Here is a 20,844-nt window from a genome sequence, read left to right as displayed (position 1 = left end):
ATTGTCTAAGACTGTTGAATCATAGACCTGTACCTCTGAAATAAATAATACATTATATGTTAAAAAAAAAAAAAGAAGAAGATGATAGCAGGAAGGGAAGAATGAAGGGGAGGAAATCGGAGGGGGAGACGAACCATGAGAGACTATGGACTCTGAGAAACAAACTGAGGGTTTGGGGGGGGGATGGGTTAGCCAGTGATGGGTATTAAAGAGGGCACGTACTGCATGGAGCACTGGGTGTTATACGCAAACAATGAATCATGGAACACTACATCAAAAACTAATGATGTAATGTATGGTGATTAACATAACATAATAAAAAAAAAAGTTTACATTTAAACCATGCAAAGAAAGAACAAGTTGCAGATCATAGCTCCACAAGAACCCTTTAAAGAAGAACAAATGGAAATACCCCATGGGCTCCATTCGTATATTTTACATATAAAATATTTATTATATATTATACAAGCAACCTATCCTGAGTATCCACCATTAAGCAGACATTGTGCTTACATACACAGCACATGGTTAGAAGTATGGGCTCTGAGCCAGAGCACCTCAGCTCAAGTCCCTCTCTACCCCTCAAAGCTGTGTGACCTTGGGTGAGTAAGGGAACTTGGTTTCTTTTTATTTAGTAAGAATAACAGGAATAACTACTTCATTGTGGTAACAATAAATGAATAATCTAGTGTTTGGCATAGAACAAATGCTTTGTGAATGTTAGCTAAAACTATAACTGTCATATCATTTAATTCCTACAATTACCCTGCAAGTACTCAGGACACTAGGACTCATGGAGGGAAAGCCTTTGCTAAACCCGTCACTAAACCAGGTTGTCTAGCTCCTGAGTCTGTGCTCTTAACTACTGTGACCACTACTTTGTGTGCCAAGCATTGCCCTGTGCTCCTTCCACTGCCCTATTTGCCTAGCCTCCACCCCATCCCAGGAAGTGCATTTCGGAAAACACCATTCCAGTGATTGAACTTACTCAATTTTCCAAAAAGAATCTCCAATACTCTTCGGAGGACAGGAAAACAGTCTTTAGGGAAAAAAACATTACTAATCAATACAGACAACATCAACTTGCCTCTCTGATTTCTTCAAACAGTTTGATGGCATGTTCATACTCGGGAGGCTCAGCATTCAGTTCTGACTCCAGGACGTCCCAGAAGGCCTGGTGGACAATGTGCTTCACTCGACTGGCTAAGCTACAGAAAGGAAATGAATTGCTTTTAAAAATAAGCATTATTTTTCCTGATTATAAAAGAAATGTGCTCATTGTAGAAATCTTAGAAAATGCAGAAAAAAAAAACAGAATAAAAATGGCCCAAAATCTCATTTTTAATCTTTTGACATATTTCTCTGGTTCAATGCATTGTTTTAATATAGTTGAGGATAACCAGTAGGTATATTATATACTCGTTTCATTTAATATTCTGTCCTGAGTTTCCCCTAGATTTTAAAAATGCTTTCTTGCTATAGGTTTCAATAAGTTCATAAAATTCTGTCTTAAGGAGATGCCATAATTTACCCAGCTACTCTTTAGATCTTTAGACTTGTTCTAGATTTTGGGAGTGAGATGGCAAAGTAGCTTTTTCGTCAACAGCTGAAGTTTCATTGCACAGAATAGAACAGATTAGCCCCAAGGAGACATGCATGTGAACTGCTGCCAACTGCAGTTGAGATGTCCCATTTAAAATTAGCCGGACCAAACTGCTGAAATACGAACCTTCCTAGGAAGAGCTCACAATAGAGTAGGTGGCCACTTTGCTTCGCCGCTTATGTCAATGCCCTAAAATAGGTGCACATTTAAATACACATCCCTACTGACCTCCTACATTTGGCAACAGTTTTAAGAAAAGCACATATTTCCCTGCACTGTACTTATGAGTCTCCATCCCCTAAAGGTTATACATCTCTCCCAGGCCGAGGCCATAACTACTTCTTCTTCTAAGTACCTGCCACTGTACCTAGCACACTACCTGACATACAGTGAGTATTTGATGAATGCATGGTGAATGAATTAATAATTTGATAGTTAAGTACATCTAATTTTTCTTTTTGGAATATAAATAGCTAAACATACAATAATGCTATGAGAAATTAAAATTAGCTTTCTGAGGGGTATGAGTTAAAATTGTTTCTGTAACTGCAAATGCTATATTCTACTCAGCAACTTTAAATATTAAAACTTACTCTGGTTGCCTGACTAGTTTCATTCAACATAAATGCTATTTCTAAAGTTGACCCTCCTGAGCAACTACAGAACAATTAGAAAGGCAAACGTTGCAGGCATGAACTTTCACTCTGGACTTTACAAGCCTCACATAGTTGGCTCGAACGGACCAACCAAGAAGGAGCTACAACAACTTTAGAGCTCCTGCAGGGATATCAGAGTTTAAATGTAAGTTCTCCTAAAGGCTGAAAGATACTTTTTAGCCTTTTAATCTTCTGGTGGATGGTGGGGAAGGATGAGATCAAACAAATCATTTACAGGTGTTCCTACTGGGTACCAGAAATTGGACATATTTTGCCAAGTCTTTTCCCCCAAAAACAAGATTTGGTTAAATATGAGAGTCAGTGATATTTTTAAAAGTAACAACTTGGCCATTTGTGGACAGTCATCTGAAAAATCAACGGGTCATAATATGCCATTTCATTTTTAAATAAAGGTAATTGTCCTAAGTTTGCATTTTGCTTTCCTTGCTCACATTTTCCAGCTATGGCAGAAAATGAAGGAAGGAAGCATTCCTATTTCCCATGTTACCAAAATACTTATGTTCAAGGCACTCAGATGCCCATGAGCATGCATTTGAAGTGAGCATTTTAGCTCCCATGATATCCTTGGGGAACATGAGGCTCAGAAATGGTCTCAGCAGAGCCAGGATTCAAACCCAGAGCCTATCTGATCCTAAAGTGCCTTCACTAATGCCTGTATTTGCAACTTTTGAATTTAAAGTATAAATACTTTCAAATTGTCTTTTGCTGTACTTCATAAAACACACTAATTTTAACTTCAAACATTCATTTTCGTTAGTCAGTCAAAAATGTTTATAAGGCGTCCAATATGGCCAGACCCTATTTTAGGTACTGTGGTTACTATAGTAAAAAGAAAGTGTTTGCTCTCAAAAAGCCTATTTGTTAGCAGGGACAGGAAGACAAAAACAAAACACATTAAAAATAAATAAGGCAACTTCAGAAACATAAGGAAGAGAGAATAATGTGGTAGATAGTGATGGAGAGGGTGCTAACTTCACTGGTGGCTGAAGAAAGCTTCTCTAACACATTGCCCTTTGAGTTGAGACTTGAAGGAGGAACAAAAAATCAGCCGGTGAAAATCTAGGGGAACAACACTGAAAAAGCAGAAAGAAGAAGGACAAAGTCCTTGAACAGGATTGAGCTGGTGTATTCTGGGGTAGGCAATGAAGCCAGGGTGGCTGAAGCGTAGCAAGCAGGAGGGAAAGGAGTAAGAGACATGGTCTTGGAAGTAGGGCCTTGCTGCCATACTAAAGGGTTTGAGTTCTTACTCTAAGTGTAACAGAAAAATCATTGAAGGATTTTAGGCAAAGAAATAGGGATCTATTCTGATTAATCCTTTAGAAAGATCATTCTGGCTACGTGTGGATATGGAGGATGGATTATGGGGAGCTAAGGATGCTGTGAGACAGGGCAACTAGTTAGGACTTAAAGAGTCGAGGTCAGAGATGACGGTGGCCTGGCCTAGGAGCGTAGCAGTAGAGCCGGTATAAAGGATTATGGTGAAATGCAGTTACCATAGAAAACCAAACAGATATACCTATTTTGGCCAGTAATCTTAAAAAATATTAATGATTATTATGAATAATAACCCCAGGAGCAGGAGGACTATGATCCACATTTCGAAGAAGAAGAATTATTATGTTTGCTACTTTCCTGCTTTAAAACAAATAAACACAAAAGCTCTAAATAGAATCAAATATTATATTTTGTCTTACTTGATAGAGGAAATGCCTCTGGATTTATAAATGACACTGTGAGGTTGAAGATTCAATGCCATTATTCGTGAGCTAACTTTGCCTGTAAAGATGAGTTATCTGTAGTTATGGCCTCAAGCCTTTTCTCCTCTTTGTCCCAGAGGATTTATGAGCCGCCAAAGTTAGAGAGGCTGAGGTAGGATATAAGGGCATGGCTCTAACTAGAGGTCCTTGGGTTGGGGGTTTGGGGGGGTGTGTGAGGTTAACCGGGGTGCCCATGTAGTTGTGATTCCTACCTCCAGATGCTTCTGAATCACCTATTAGCACTTTGGCAGCTCCACTACATTTATTTATCTTTTACAACCTGAGTATCAGTTTTTAAGAAGTCGAGCTGCAGGGGCGCCTGGGTGGCTCAGTTGTTAAGCATCTGCCTTCGGCTCAGGTCATGATCCCAGAATCCTGGGATCAAGCCCCGCATCAGGCTCCCTGCTCGGCGAGAAGCCTGCTTCTCCCTTCCCCATTCCCCCTGCTTGTGTTCCCTCTCTGTCTCTCTCTCTCTCTGTCAAATAAATAAATAAATAAAATCTTCAAAAAAAAAAAAAAAGAAGTCGAGCTGCAAACATTTCTTGAGCATGTACTAAATGTCAGGTATTCTGCTAGGTAATGGGGATACAGCAGCAAACGATATAGACATAGTTCCTCCATTAATGGTGTTTTGGTCACATGGGAAAGACAGACATTGAACATAAAATTATAAGCCCTCCTAACAAAAAGGAGGTACGGGGGCAACAGGAGTCTTTAGGAAGGGGATTTAATGTAATCTAGTACGCTCAGGAATGTCAGGAAAAGCTTCCCTCAGGAAGTGACATATAAGCTGAGTTCTAAAGATTATGGGTAACATGTACCCTTGAGGAATGGTTTTAAAAACAAGTATAAGACCTTGCTAGAGACCTAACCAACGTTTACTCCCGGTGGCTATTATACAAGACTTACAGGAATCAGTGTGAACGTGTGTGTATGTGTGAGACTCTGCAGCTCAGTTTACACATAACAAACACCTCTGGGTTACCTGTTCTCAGGGAAGGCATCTTGTTTCAATTGAAAGTTCTCATTTATAGCAATTTCGTGAGCAAGTGTCATGTTTGATAAGTTCCTTGCTGCAGCCATCACTTCGTCAAATGTTACAACCCTGGGAGGGCTTGTTGCTGAAACAAAAACAAAATGCAGTTCATGTCATGGAGGAAAAGCTGTCATCCAATGAAGCCTCCTGATGCAGACTGAATTTAAGTTATTCTAACATATATATTCAAGGTTTTACAAATAAGAAGAATACATACTAAATTAGGTAGACTTCCCTGCTTACTACTTAAGACTTCAAAAATTCAAGAACTCCTTTGGTAGTTTCAGTTACTGTATTGATAATAAATTCTCAAATGTTTTAGAGACTATCTTATTAGTATAAGCTATTATAAGTTACTTTTATTGAATCACCTCATATTTTAGTACCTATTGATATCTGCATTTATTACACATACTATGCAGGAACTTGATAAAGACTACTTTTATTCTGTAAGTCGTAACTCATTAATTTAAGCAGACTCAAGATGAAATAATTGATTTTTTAAAACTATAACTTCTAAAAGTATAGGCAGTATAGCATAATGTTTAGGTTTGATTCCAATTTTTTCCAATTGGTAGATATTATTTGACTTCACTAAGGCATAACTTACCTCCTCAGGGCTGTCTTTAGGTGATTAAATAAGTTAACTGAAGAAGAACAAAGTAAGAATTTCATAAATGTAGATAATTAAAATAAAATCTGGTAAGCTGGATAACCTACTCAGTAGGAAGTAGTATATAAAGAATTATTCTACTTACTTCTAAAGATTATTCTAAAAAATTATTCTAATAAACCATGTCTTTTAAAAATTACTATTGGAACTCTTAGCTTCAATTAATTAAAAATCATTACCTCAAAACAGTACTGACTGGCAATATTTTGCTACCTAAAATAATTTCTCAAAGAAGCAGAGGAGAAGGAGGAGGAAGAGGAAGACCATGTGGAGGAGGAGGGGGAGGAAGAGGAAAAAATGGTGATACACAGAATTAGTAAAACCCCTCTTTAGGATGCCTGCATACCCTGTTAGAGGAGCCTCATATATAATATAAAGAGTGAGAAAAAGCACAGAAAGCTAGGTGGCTGCTAGTAAATTCTTTTCTCAATTCTCTGTCCCATTAAGATTCTTTTAAAAAATGTCTGTACCCTTGGGTCCAATAATCCAATTATATCCAAAGGAATTCCTGGAAAGGCTTAATGCACCAAGATGTTCATAAAGCACTATTTGTAACAGCAAAAAAAAAAAAAAGAGGAAATTAACTCACTGTCCAATGATAAATCAATGGTTAAATAAATTTATGGTATATTCATTTGATGAAGTAGTTTTAGTGTATTAAAAGTATGTTATATCATCTGTAAATGTTTTAGTTATAATTATTTTTTTTAAGATCTGTTTATTTATTTGAGAGGGGGGAGGGGCAGAGGGAGAGAGAGAATCCAGAAGCAGACTCCCTGCTGAGCATGGAGCCCAATGTGGGGCTCGATCCCAGGATCCTGAGATCATGACCTGAGCTGAAATCAAGGGTTGGACGCTTAAATGACTGAGCCACCCAGGCACCCCATGTTTTAGTTATAATTCTAAGTGAAAAGAGTCTACACATATATACACACACATATGTCTATGTGAAGAATGAATATGACAAAGTGCCACCAGCTGTCATCTTTGGGTGATACCATGGGCAAAATTTTCTTTTCTTTATACTTATGTACTTTCCAAATTTTTAAAAATGAGACGGTATAAATTTAAAATAAACACAAATGAACAAACGTTTTTGAAGTGGGCATTTGATTATATTAGACATTAGTTGCTTCTTTCTGCATTTGCTTTGTCTGTTTAAGGTGTTATATTTCCTATGCAAAATGTCAATTAAAAAGCTAAAAAAAGACAAACACACTTGCTCTACACACCTCTAGCTTCCATACTCAAGCGAAAAGATATCTCCCCACTATGGCCACTTTTTTAACTTTCTCACACCCCTAGTGTAGTAATTCTCCTCGTGGGCACTTTTGTGGGGTGATTTGCACAACAGGTTTTGAAATCAGCAGGAAGCCCTTTACATTATTTCACTTCCTGCCTGTCCCTTGAATTGGGGCAAGTTTCCTTCCATGTAAATCAGCAATTATCAGAAAAGACCAATTTGAGGGCGCCTGGGTGGCTCAGATGGTTAAGCGTCTGCCTTCGGCTCAGGTCATGATCCCAGGGTCCTGGGATCGAGTCCTGAATCGGGCTCTCTGCTCCTTGGGAGCCTGCTTCTCCCTCTGCCTCTCTCTCTCTCTGTCTCCCATGAATAAATAAATAAAATCTTAAAAAAAAAAAAATTTAAAAAAAAAAAAGAAAAGACCAATTTGAACTTATCCTTGAATGTCACCCAAGAAGTGATCTCAAGAGGGAGTGGCTTTCCACTACTCGAGAGAAAAGACAGGTTGGGTTTGGGAACCTGATTTATAATCATACCAAAACAGATCAGAGACAGTAATGAAAATAAAAATGGGCAGGTTGTATACCTTTAGTGGCCACTTACTCCTGCCCTTGCAGTGCTATTACGGTACATCTAGAAAGGAGGGGGAGTCTCTACTCTGCTCTCATTCATTTATGAGTTTTCAAATCTAACACACATGTCTAGAACCAACAGCCCCCCGCCCCGCCCCCCCCAACGTCTGCTCCCCTGTCAGCTTACAAGCAGGAGAGCTGGATTTGCTGGAAGAGTCGCTTGTAAAGCTCTGCCTGGAGCACTCATAGTCACTGAGTGAAGCCATGCTTTCGGAAAACTGGGAAGAGTCTGAATCGCTTGGCTGGTCCTCGCCCACACACTGCTTCTCACCATTGAAGGGCATCTTGTGTCACTCAAGTGTGGGCAAAGAGATAGTGCCTGCATAGACAAACAGACCTGCATCAACGCTCTGTGGTACTTCCACCAGCATCGCAGATGCTTCTTCCAGTGTAGACAGTTTTGCCCACAGGGGTCACAGAGTTGAAAGGCCCCAGAAGATAACCTCGTCTTTCCCATAGCAGCCAGGCTATTACCAGACCTTCAAGACTGCGTTCCAGAAAAGAGACTCCAGAGCCCTAAGTGTGAACTTGCTCAGGACATACACAGTGTGAATGTGGAACAGCTCTCAGCAATAACAGATCCTTTAAAAATGAGCAGAAGACACACAGTCTCTCTCTTCCTGGGTTTCTAAAACATGGAAAGTAAGGGTAAGAGAGTGGGGCCCTGAGGCTGGACTGCCTAGGTTAGAAGCTCATGCTGTCTTTGCCATGTGACCTTGGGAAAGTCACTAACCCACCCACCTCGAGTAAAACTGGGCTGAAAGACTAAACTTACAGAGTTGCTTGAAGATTAAATAGGATTAACCTTATTAAAGTGCTTAGCACTCAAATGTTAGTTATTATTACTGTTCCTATGGCTTTGTTTTAAATAAACTATTTTTGAAATCAGCCTCTTTAGTTCCTTGTGAGCCTCTTGGGGAAAGGAGAAGACTAAAATCTCTGACTGGCAAGTCTTCAGGTTCTTCTCCATTTTCCTGTGAACTGCCATGATATAAAGACTAGAGCCTGACCCTGGGTTTGCACTTGACAGCTGACTTGGTACCCACTACTACCCGATGAACAGGCACCAAAGATCCTGATTCATGAGTGAAGGAGACAGCCTCTGAGGGACGAGGGGACTTACCATGCCATAAAACCAGTCCCTCGACTCTATCTACAGCCAGTGCTGTATCTGGGACATCAGACTGCCTCTCAGGTAAGAGCAGGGCACTTGGGCCCAGTCACCCCCTAGAAAGGAGATCCTGGGCACACAGGATGCCCCAGCCTGAGCCCAGGAGCCTCAGCCAAGGCCCAGGAGGGAGCTGGCTCTGATATGTATGGTGTCAGCTGACACTAAGGGGAACCTGGCCCCGAGGAGGAAGGCACCTCAAGTCCCGAATAGACAATAATGATAGTAAGGGTTCACTGAATCTCTTTAAACCTGAACCAGCCCATGCAATGAGGTATACAGAGCTTTTAAAGCTACAAAAACTTGAAAACACAGCCACGCATAGTATGTCTGGAAATCTTGCACAGTTTTTTCAATGATTCCTTTCATATTTATTGAGTGCCTACTATGCAGCAGCACCAGGAAAGGTTAACAGTGAACAAAAGAGACAGCGCCCTACTCTCATGGGTCTCAAGTCTAGTTACCTACAACTGTGTGTGCTGGAGGCTAGAAGATGAGAAAAGGAGAAACAAGGCATTGCTGGGGAAGCACAAGAAAGGAGAGACCAGGTGAGACTATGGGGGAATCTAGCCTTTGTTGAGAGAAATGGTGCCATTTTTTATCCATTGGGTGGTAACAGAGACAAGGATGAACCTCAGAGGGACTTTAATTAAAGGTAAATGCCTAAGGGCATTTGCCCCTGGCCTCACCTAAACAACCCTCTTCAGTCCTGCCAATGGTACACCTTCCTGGGCCTACCACTTTCATAAACAGAAAACCACTAACTCAGAGGCTGCCTTTGCAAGGAATCCAGTGAAGCTGCCAGGAAGCTACCACGCAGAGAGGTCTGCCTTGTCCTAGACTCCCAAGCCAACCACACAGGCTATATATAAAATAGCCCTGAACCCCTGCAACCTCAGTGGGGAAATAACCTCCTTCATCACATGCAAACTAGTTTCTACTTGAGCTTTAACTCCCATCTGCTGAGGGGAAGGGAACAGAGGACAGAAGAAAAGGGTCTGCTCTAACTCTTTCACTTCCATCAAACCCCAATCCTAAATGGAATACTTACTCTTCCGTCTAGATTTCTCTCTCTCTCTTTGCCAACATTTTACATCCACTGATGGCATTTCTTGAAAATGCTACCTTCCTCAGGAAGCCTTTACTCCCTGGCCAGAGTGAATGACACTCTTCTTTCTACATCTGCAGCACATGTCCTATATCCCCACCATAGAGCTGAGTCCCTTGTACAGTTTTTCCTTCCCATGGCTACTTCTGACTCTCCTTAATAAGGCAGGGACTGTGTCTTGTCCATTGCCAGTGTCAAGTATGTGACAAGTATTCATTTAGTGCCAGCTGAATCGGAATCACTGAATCCCATTTGGTACAGCTTCAACCAGAACATTCGCAAACTGAAATCAGTACACACTTACAGGCCTGGTACTGCCAAAGTTAATGCTCTGGAGCAGAGGACCTACCACTTAAACCTACTTTATTAGGTTTAAGACTCAATATTCCCTGGTTCTGATCATACTCTTATTTGAATATTTTAAACTTTGTTTCCATTTTATTATTTTTTTCCCATCATTCCACCATAACAACTGTGCTCTGTATGCTCTGCTCTTAATTTTTCTTCACTTTGGCTGTTTTTCCAAGTAAAGGTGAATAAAAGCTTTCATCCATTGGAATTTATGAACTAGGTTAATAGTTATAACTGTCCATTTCATTTTTCTACTCCAGCTGAACAGCACACTTTGTAGGTTCCTTAATTGTGTTTAATAAGGCAGCAAAGTACAAAGATTTAAAAATAAAAAGATGTAGGTTAGGAGTTAGAAGGCTAGAGTCTGAGGCCTGAATCTGTCATTAATTTGCTATGTGACTTTATGTACATCACATCGGCTCGCTTCACCTCATTTTTCTGAGCAGGTTGGGCCAGCTATAAGGTCCCTTTCAGCTAGGAATTGCTAAAATTCTATAAACCCAGAGTTCCATGAGGCTTCACTAGAAGTTCTGAGAAATTAAATGTGCTCATAGCAGACATACTTAATAATGTGTAACTATGCTTCCTTCCAAAAATTCACTGGAAGTAGAGTTTCTGGCACAGGGAATGCAACAGAAAATGTGAAAGCTTCAAAATGTTTAGACACTCTTGTTTGGATGGTAGAAGCCTCCATAGCACAACTGGGCTTTAGTGCATCCAAGGAGAAACTTTCCTTTGAAGCCCAAATGCCCATTATTATTCTATAAGGAAATTGCCTGTTTCCTCCTCCAGGCATACTAATAATACCCAGTGCATAGGGTTGGTGTGGGACAACATTTAGTCAATATATGTAGAGTGTTTGGAACAGTATCTGACAGAAAAAAACAGGATATAGATGATTGCTATTATTAGTATTATTTGCATTTTTTCTTGTTATTATCATTTCAGGCATTAAAAACTCTAGAAGGGAGAACTGTTTTATCCCAAGATGATAAAAGCATATTCCCCTACAGATAAACAAGACTGCTAGTTAACCTACGACAGAGCTCTTGCACTTGTCTGAGATACTAAAGCTGAAAGCAAAAGGCCCATTCCAGTGCAAATGGTCTTCTGCAAGCTCATTCACATCTGTTCTTACTTTTCTTGGTCTCGGGTTTCCATATAAGTCATCTGGGGACAAAGCTACTTGACTCAAAAGGCATTGAGGGTAACTAGATGGCTTTAAAAACTATTTTGGATTCTCTCTTAGAATAGTGATAATAAAACCAGTCTATTTCTTTAAGAAAGGTAATGCTTCTCATACTGACAAACTTAGACCCACTTAACTTTCACCACTGCCAATCACAAGCAAACCACACAACTTTTAAGAAACACCACATCTCATCCTACCTGGAGGATTTACTACTGGCCAAAGATAAAGTCAAAGGTGAAAACAGTGGATAACTCCAAGCAAAGCCTCCAACACACAGTGGGTCTCCTTATTCAAGGAGAATAATCACATTCTTACTACATTCTTTCTCATTTAATTAAGTTCAATATTATATAATTTCTTCCAAGACCAACGACTGGGATGCAGCTGACACTTAAACATTTATTGTTGAATGAATGGCAATATGATCATTGACATTTTAGAGATGAGGAAATGTACAGGGATCCCAAAGGGGATAGTTCTGTGTCCCACGACAGATAGAAGGGAAATGGGTTTTTTTAATTTGCTAGTTGACTCCTTAGCCTGTGTCCACACTACCAACTTTACTTCTTTATTTCCTTTTCATAGCAAACTCATCTGCAAATGGTCCAGCACAGATTCAGGATTAGAAAGATCTACCAGTGACAAGGTACCTGTCCACGAAGCAGTAAGAACACTGGCTCTGGAATCAGGTGGACTGGGTTCTTGATCCTGACTCTTGGTATTTACTGACTAGAGAGAGGGAACTTAGCTATTTGTAAAATGGGGCTAATAATAGTATCTACCTCATAGAATTGTTGTGAAGATTAACTGAAATAGTCTATGTAAAGTACTTAAGCTCCTAGTAAGTGCTTGACAGATTGTCAACTATTATTTTCTCACTAAAAGAAATTATGATTTCCAAACATGTTAATGTCATAAAAACAAAGAAAGGCTGAGGACATGTTCCAGATGAAAAGAGACTTGACAACTGAGTGCAACAGATGATCCCTGACTGAATCCTATACCAAAGAGGGAAAAAACGCTATTATTGGATCAATTAACAGCACTGTTACAAACTTTACTGTCTGTATTACAATGTTAAATTTACTAAAGTTGATAAATGTACTGTGACTACATATTAGGAATAAAGGGCCATGATGTATGCAACTTTCTCTCAACTAATTTAATGAGAAAAAGAAAAAACAATAAAGCATATGGAGCAAAATGTTAACAGATGAATATGAGTAAAAGGTAGACAGTAAGGAGTTCTTTGTAGTGTTCTTACAACCCTTTCTGTAAGTTTGAAATTATTTCCAAGCAAAAGATTAAAAGAGAAGTACTAAACCAAAACTTCAAGTCTAATTCAGAACAGTCGGGCTCCTGTAATTTTTAGATTTTGATTGTTCCCACTGTTGGGATAGCTTAGATACTGTTCTATTACAAAAGCTCTTCTAGACAGTCTGGCTTGTCCCAATGTCCTTCTTGAACAGTGTCTAGAGAATCAAACAGGAAATAGGCCAGAGCCCTTCAGAAGAGGCACAATAAATCATCCCTTTTAAGAGTTCATCTCCAGGTGGTTTCCCTTTTCTTAAGAAGTTTCCTGGCAGGGACGCCTGGGTGGCTCAGTCGGTTAAGCGTCTGCCTTTGGCTCAGGTCATGACCCCAGGGTCCTGGGATCGGGTCCCACATCGGGCTCCTTGCTGAGCAAGGAGCCTGCTTCTCCCTCTGCCTGCCTCTGTCTCTCTCTCTCTGATAAATAAATAAAATCTTAAAAAAAAAAAAGTTTCCTGGCAATGGTTTATATTCCTCTGTGATTTGGCCTCTGCCTCCACCATCCCGTATCACTCTTCCCCTAACCCTTCCTGCTACAGACACAATGGCTTTCTTCAGTTTCCTCAGATATGCCAAACTTCTTACTTTGGAGCACTTGCACCTGCTATTCTCTCCTGTAGCATGTTCTTCTCCCTGATCTCCATGGGATGGGCTCCTTGTTGTCATTCAGGTTTGAAATTAAACATTACAACTTCAAAGTGACATTCCCTGATATCCTCACTCCATCTAAATTAGCCATCTAGAGCTGAGAACACTTCCTGGGATAGAGGGGGAGCCAGAGGAGTCTCACTGATGAACAAATTAAGCCACACTCCTATTCATATTACAATTTGGGGCTTCCTTCTCTCCTGCCTCACTCACATTGCTCATATTCCCATTATGCAGTCACTTAAAGTACTATAGTTGCTATTTACATATCTGCCTCCCCACTAAATTTTAAGCTGCTTGCAGGAAGGACTATGTCTCTCTCCCCTTTCCAATTCCCAGTGCCTGCCTCAACACATTTCCCAGGCACCTATAATTCAAACTAGCAAAGACTCAGAATTCCAGAGCTTAAAGAAATGTTTACATTGTGTCTTTCCATTTTCTTAATGCTCATTGATAGTAAATAATAACAATTAGAGCTAATAGTTACTGTGTGCTTATTATATCCCAGCCCCCATAAGTGCTGTAAGTGTTTTATCTCCTTGAATCTTTATCGTAACCTTGTTAGCTGAGGTATTGCTATTATCCCCATTTTATAGATGAGAACCTGAGGCTCAGAGAGGTTAAATTACCTGGCCTAGGGTTCACAGTAGTGGCAGAAGCACAACTGAAATCCAGGCCATCAATCCCTATAGCCCATGCTTTCTACCACTCTAGGATGGCTGGAGAAAATTTGGTGTGCTGCTCATTCTTTCCACTCTCAGTCTGCCAAATCGATCTACCCAACACCACGTGGATACTTGCATATGTGGTAATAAGCTGACCTTACCCCGGGGTGGCAGCTCAAAGTGCTATACCGTGAAGGGCATCACTGAAAGAGTCTATTGTCCAAAATAATTCTCAACCACCCCACTAGAGTAAATGAAAATCCTCTATCAGGGAGCCATTCTTTAAGTACTGCAAAATCCCTAGTTAAAACCCACATATTATCAGAAGTCTTAACTGCTTACAACTAATATAAAAAACATTTTGAGGTGAATTGTTCAGATTTTCCAGTAGTGCTCTGGACAAGGAATGGAGCCCAACCAGTTAAAGTTGGGTCGTGGAAATGAGAAATTTCAAGAGCTATCTAGTGGGTGTCATCCTTGAAGACCAGGTCAAGGTCATATGCAAAGACAAGCATTCACATATGTGTAGTAAAGGGCAAGGAGTCAGAAGAATAAGACCGGGCTCTGAAGGAAAAAAAAAATTGTAGATGGTGTGGAAAATTGCCATCTTCTGCAAATGCTGCTTTAGAACCAGTCCCAAACAGCAGTGCTAAAAAGTTATTCATATGCAGCAAGGCATAAACCACAGAGCAGAGAGAGGTTCCTGCTCCATTCAACTAGAGAATACGGGTCTTCATCAAATTAGAGCCAACAAAGAGCTAAATAAAAGCCAACAAGCCAGGCATTGTCTAAGAAAGCAGATGTTCATGCAACACGTAACATTACAGCATCAGGGAGAAGGATTTCTAGGCACTTTTCACACTTGGAAACACTTCTCATCCCACCCCTGGCTGGCCAGTTTAATATCTGTGCTTCCTCCTCTGGGGGCCTCAACCCCTCACAGGATGGCACTGAAGCTGCTTCCACACATGACTGGGTATCTTCAGCCCTGGGCCACTTCAAGTGAGGCAACCCACAGGCTGCCAGAGTGATGTATGAAATCCCTGGAGGCAAGAGGACAAGGCAGGCAGGGAGCCACCTAAAGTGGGAACCACTGCGATAACCTACCTCATTCTGATCGGCAGGTGGCAAAGAGCAGGGTCTCTGGCTGGGCTGGAGGCCATGAGACCACAGGGATCTTGGGGGCGGAGGGCCCCACTGGGGACAAGGACAACTTGCCTGGTTTCTCAAGGTTAAAATAACAGGACAACCACCTAAGACAATTATTTCCCAAACTTCAGTCATTTGGCTACCACTGTTGACGCCTGTTTGCACATCTCCATCCTCATCTCTACCCTAATTTATCAATCACTTCTATCTTGACTAGATTTTTACATTTAAATACATTTATTTTAAAAGGAAACTTTATATCATTGTGAAATTGCTTGTTTAATGGTTTTCCCCAATACTAACGAAAACGCAGAACCCTGTTCGTCCTCGTGCCATCTCCAATCTGCGCTGTTCCCCCCAGTGGTGCCATCCAGCGGCGCGGCTTTGGGAAGCACAAGCCATCTCCGAGAGGCCAGAGGTTCGAGCCCGGGGCCTGACCAGCATCTCCCGCCTCGTCGCCTGACAGTCGGCTCGAGGGGAGGCACCGGGAGTCTGCACAGCCCCCCTCCGGCCGCCCCTCCCCTCCAGCAGCACGTTTCCTGTCAAAACAAACCCTTGGGGGAGGGGACGGCGGAGGCCGAGCCGAGTGCCAGGGAAACCCCGGCAACAAACACCCAACACACGCTTCGCGCCGCGCCCGGCCCCCACCGTGGCCCCGCTCGCCCACCCGCGCTGGGCGGGTGTCGCAGGCGAGAGGGGGCCCCCACCCGGAGCCCGGGTGGTGGGAAGCCGTTCGCAGCGCTGTCGCTGGCATGGGGCCAGCAGGATGTAAACAGTAGCCAAGCGGCCGCAACCCCGCCACCTCCGGGACCCGAAGCCCGCGGCTATGCTAACACCCGCGGCGGCCACTCGGTGCCCTCGCCCCGCTCCCACGCGGGACGCCGGTTCGAGGTCAAACAAGGGGATGGGGGGGAGCAAGAAGCGGGGCTTTAACGCCCCTGGCACCGGAGTCCCAGGACAGAGTTCCGAGGTGGGTCGGGGGAGGCCCTCGGGCTGCGCTGGGGCGAGGTGTCCGGGTCCACTGACCCGGGCCGGTCACCTCACAGCCGGCGACCCCCTCGCCCGGATGGATACGCACCGGGTCCCGCGCAGAGACAGGAGGAGGAGAAAGGCGACTGAGTGAGCCTGGGTCAGGGGTCTCTGGCTGTCCCCTCACCGAGCACCGCACAAGCACCTCGAAAACTCAGCAGTCCAACAACCCCCAACCTCCGGGTCTTCCCCCCCCACCCGCTCCCGCCCCACGCGGTATTTAAAGGGCCGGGAGGGACTCTGAGGAGACAGCCACGGCGGAGCAGTGTAACCGGCGAGCGGGGGAAGACGGCCCGCGGGAGAGGAGGAAAGCCAGGTAACTGCATGCTCCGACCGCAGAGCTCTGACACATCTGACCTACTACAGAACAGTTTTCCTCATGTTTGATGAAAGAGGCCGAGAAGCGCTTGGATTGACGTTGTTCTGCATGCGAGAGGAAACCGCCCCCCCCGTGGGTTTCGAGTGGTGCGGTCCGGGGACTGCTAGGGGCGGGGAGAAAAGTGTTTACGGAACTGGGGCAGCAGTGCCGCTGGGAGCGCCCGGCGTTGGAGGCGGGGCTGTCGGGCGCTGGGGGGCGGAGCCGAGTAAGGAGGGGGTGTCCGGGGGGTCTGGGGCGGAGCGGGGGCGTTGGGGGCGGGGCGAGGCTGCTTGCGGATCCATTTGTGGCGGGGCTGGTGGAGCGCGGGCCTGGCTTGGGCTTCCGGGGCGCACCACGGTGGATAATGGAACATGCTCCCCGGCTGCGGGTGGAACTTCTACTACTGGAACACCCCTCATCTAGGCGGGGCGATCCAAATTGGGTGCCCACTATCACGCCGTCCGCACACTCACAACCCAACAGACAACGGGGCAGGTGCGTTTCCACGTGCGCCAGCAACCAACCTTGTCACCTACATTTCTGTCTGCACCTCCACAGAAACACCGGCCCAGATTTACATATGGCTGGACTGAAAGATTAGCTCCTGGGAGTCACACCCTCCCAGGTTGTCTGAAGACGTAAACTGTAAACTTTGTGTGCACGCAAAAGATAAAACCTCTCACTTCCTCTGAAGTTCTGGGCAGCACCTCTCTGCCGGAGAATTTTCGACATTGGTTAATGTAAATAAGCAGCCCTAGCGTGGGTTCTGTTCAGCTCTTGTGGGTGTGTATCTTGTGGATGTACAGAAACAGCAATTCCCTAACCGCACACATAAAAACCACTGTATCTTCTGTAAATTGGCATTATTTGGGAGAAAGTTTCATGCAGGAATGTTAAGTGAATTTTCTATAGACTGAAGTATTTCTATTTCGTGCTGAAACCATGTCTGAACCGTGGAGGCAAAATTGGTTCTAGAATAAACCAGACAGGCAACATTTTAAAGGTGGATAGAAAGCCAGTCATCCTAGATGGAATAATTCAAATTGGGGTTCAACCCTGGCTCTGACATTAACTACCCAGCAGATCTTGGTCAATGGATAACCAATGATAACTATCTCATTGGGTTATGGTGAGGATGGAATGAGATAAAGCATCTGAAGTGCTTACAGCTGTACACAGTAAACACTAGTCAGTGTTAGTTACTGAAACTATCAGGCAAATCACTCTGAACAAACTTGGCTGCTGAGCTCTATAAATTTGTATTTGTGTCTCCTTATGCCACTCTCCCCTCCCTTCTAAAATATACAACTTGATACAAATCAAAAGATCAAGGATAAAATGCTGTTGCCACCCATAGGTTCTTTCCTGTGAGCCTGCCCTGGTTTCTATTGTTTGTTGGAATCAGCAGTCAGGGTAACAGAAGCCTCCAATTTCTATTCTTGCCAAATAACAACCACCACTCAAAGGTCATCACCACCCTAAAAACTCCACAATAGAAGGATTAACCAAAAATATCCCCCCAACTTTTGGACACTGTGACAATGACACATTGCAGCTTTGCTTCTTTTTGTTAGCTTTATAGGCACTTGTTAAGTATTGTTTTTGTGTTATTACATAACTTGGAACAGGTGAGCATGAGTCAGGAAAGTTGTCCAGTCTACCTGGGTGACCAGCGGCCTGACCCTAGGCATGGCACTTATTTCAAAGCTCAAATATGTAACTCTCAAAACCACAAGGAAGCAATTTTTTTTTTTTTTCAAAGCAGATGAGTCAAGTTTCAGCATGTGCTGGGGTGAGAACCTTAAGGTGGAGGAAGTGGGGTAACATCAGTGACCCACGCTGGGGAGAGAAAATATCCTGGAAACACAATCAACTGTTACTTTGACATTAAATAACTTGCTATCTGGAAACCTTTTGGTCAATTACCTGACCAACCGCCCTCAGTCTGGCTTGTTTATAAAAAACCACTTTGAAAAATACAGTACTATAAAAAATTAGGCAGTTCTCCTAAAAAATGAGCCTTGTATCGCATTCTTGCTCAGAGAGCACAGGCAGTCATAGAATAAAACCTTCCTTGCTCAGATTATGTTCATGACCTTTTGGGGGAAATGTCTAAAAGGCAAACTCTTTAGTAAGTAAGCTTTTTATTTATTTTCACACCTAATTTTTCTAACTTTCCTTTTTGAACCACTTAGAAAATTCACAGTAATGCAGTTTGCTTACTATAAATTATGCAACAGTCTAAATTTGTTCTATTGCCTTTGGCACATACATGACGAAGGGCTGATCAAAATTATTGCCAGGTGAAGAACTAGAAATACTTATTTTCTTTTTACACATCATAAATCTGAGTTTTAAATTATAATGAGCCCTTGAAAAAAATCAAAAGATCCCCTAATGGAATTTGAATATGGATTTGTAACCTCTCAACCATTTAACTTATATAGAGGAGCTGCATCTTGTGCTGATTTAGCACAGTATAAATTCAACTATATGGCCTCAGATGGGACAGGGTGCAGGGAGCACAACAGAATAACTTAAATACTGACAGTGATTTTGCCCCCTGTTCTCTCTATGGGAGTTGTGAGGCTTCTCTTCCTGAGTTGATCTCAGTTTCCAAGCTTCTGATTACACTCCAGGCTTCTTACCAAGGGCTGGCTTCATGGGTATGCAAACTGAGCAGGTGCACAAGGCCCTACATTTGGAAGAGCCCTACACTCAGTTTAATGCTCTGCTGCTGCCATCTTGAAATTCTTCATAATTTTTCAATGAAGAGCCCACATTTTCATTTTGCACTGGACCTTGCAAATTATGTAGCTGGTCTTGATCTCACCACACAGAACATCAGTCTAGAGTTTAAAGGTGCTTATTTTCCCTTCACCTTTTCAAATCAATTATTTTATCTAGTGCTCAGTTGAAGAAACATAACCTGTTTCAATGCCATAGGCAAAAACAAACAAAACCAAAACATAAGTGGGTATATCCCAGGTCTTATGGCCCATCAAAGGACCTTTCAAAGATAATTTTGACTGCATGTGATTTTGACCTTATGTTCTCCCTTTGGAAATTAACCCGTCACATAAGATATGATTCCACTGTAGTGGAAAAATTGATTGCTTGGAATACCATCCCTTTTTCTCTCCCCTGTCCATTTTAAGGTGCTAGGAAGGGCTAAAAAGCAGCAAGGGTTGGGGAGAAAGTAGAAGGTAGAAAAAAATTTGGCTAATATAAACTAGGTAATTGGTAACTAAATGTTCAAAATTTGACCACACCTTCTCATCAGCTTTTGCCATTCCTTTTCTTTTGGTCTTGAAGATAAAGGAGATTTAGATCACTGACCAGTTTTGACCATTTATCAAAATGTTGATGCTTGATCAAATTTCCAAAGCACAAGAAACAGTTTTCCCCTTGACTTCTCTGACCTGAATTAGCATAAAATTGGAGGTTACTTCTCATTTCAGTTGCCTATACTCTCACATCTGGACACAGACCCAGACCTACTCTCCTCACATACTAAAAGGAAAAATGTTTTTAGAACCCACCCATCCCCCTTTACCCTCCATGTGCCCCCTCCACGTACCTGGAAACCACTGTTGTCCCCTGGAAAGCAAAGAGAGTGATGACCAGGAGGGAAGACAAGGCTGGGCAGGGAGTGGGAGGGGCCAAGGAGAGGTGAAGCTCTAAGGAGCACCTATGAGAAACCAGAGAGGTGTTGGCACAGAGCCCTGATCAAGACAGTCACTGTCTTTACCCCACCTCTGAGCCAGCAGATGGTCACGTTCTAAATGCCTGCCCAGTCCGTCCAACCACAGATGAACATTTATGCCCTCACTTTAAAAATCCATTGGAATACCCAGTGGGGTACAGGAAGAACTTCTAAAATAAGAGGCAAAACCCAGAAGACATAAAGGAAAGATTTAAGAAATGTGACTCCTCAGATAGACTGTTTAACACAAAAACATGAGTTATAGAACAATGATTGTGGGGTGATACCATTTCTGCTTAAGGGAGAGCTTGCATGAGAGCATATGTGTATATTGTATTTATAAAATGCATAGAAATGGACTAAAAGAATTCTTAATCTCAGGAAACAAACTGAAGGTTGCTGGAGTGGGGTGTGGGGTGGGAGGGATGGGGTGACTGGGTGATAGACACTGGGGAGGGTATGTGCTCTGGTAAGTGCTGTGAATTGTGTAAGACTGTTGAATCTCAGATCTGTACCTCTGAAACAAATAATGCAATAT

At 42.6% G+C, this 20,844-nt stretch overlaps 1 protein-coding gene across 5 annotated transcripts in view; it reads right to left on the bottom strand.

Moving 5' to 3' along the window:
• Positions 1–20,844, bottom strand: part of TCP11L2 (t-complex 11 like 2) — a 65,623-nt gene that overhangs the window by 26,318 nt on the left and 18,461 nt on the right. Inside the window, exons 1-4 of one of the 5 annotated variants that reach the window (XM_081822344.1) lie at positions 20,181–20,302; positions 7,749–7,940; positions 5,023–5,158; positions 1,088–1,208 (exon numbers count right to left, since the gene is read on the bottom strand). In XM_081822344.1, coding sequence (XP_081678470.1) covers positions 1,088–1,208; positions 5,023–5,158; positions 7,749–7,905 — 414 coding nt within the window. In that variant the 5' untranslated portion in view covers positions 7,906–7,940; positions 20,181–20,302. Of the gene's footprint in view, positions 1–1,087; positions 1,209–5,022; positions 5,159–7,748; positions 7,941–16,291; positions 16,469–20,180; positions 20,303–20,844 lie in introns of those variants that run through there. The other 4 variants (XM_081822346.1, XM_081822342.1, XM_081822343.1 and 1 more) reach the window with 4 other exon arrangements.

Source organism: Leptonychotes weddellii, chromosome 5, assembly GCF_054177405.1.
Source record: "Leptonychotes weddellii isolate Sample4059 chromosome 5, ASM5417740v2, whole genome shotgun sequence".
In the NCBI taxonomy this organism is placed as follows: domain Eukaryota; kingdom Metazoa; phylum Chordata; class Mammalia; order Carnivora; family Phocidae; genus Leptonychotes; species Leptonychotes weddellii.
This window is presented reverse-complemented; position numbering and strand designations above follow the sequence as displayed.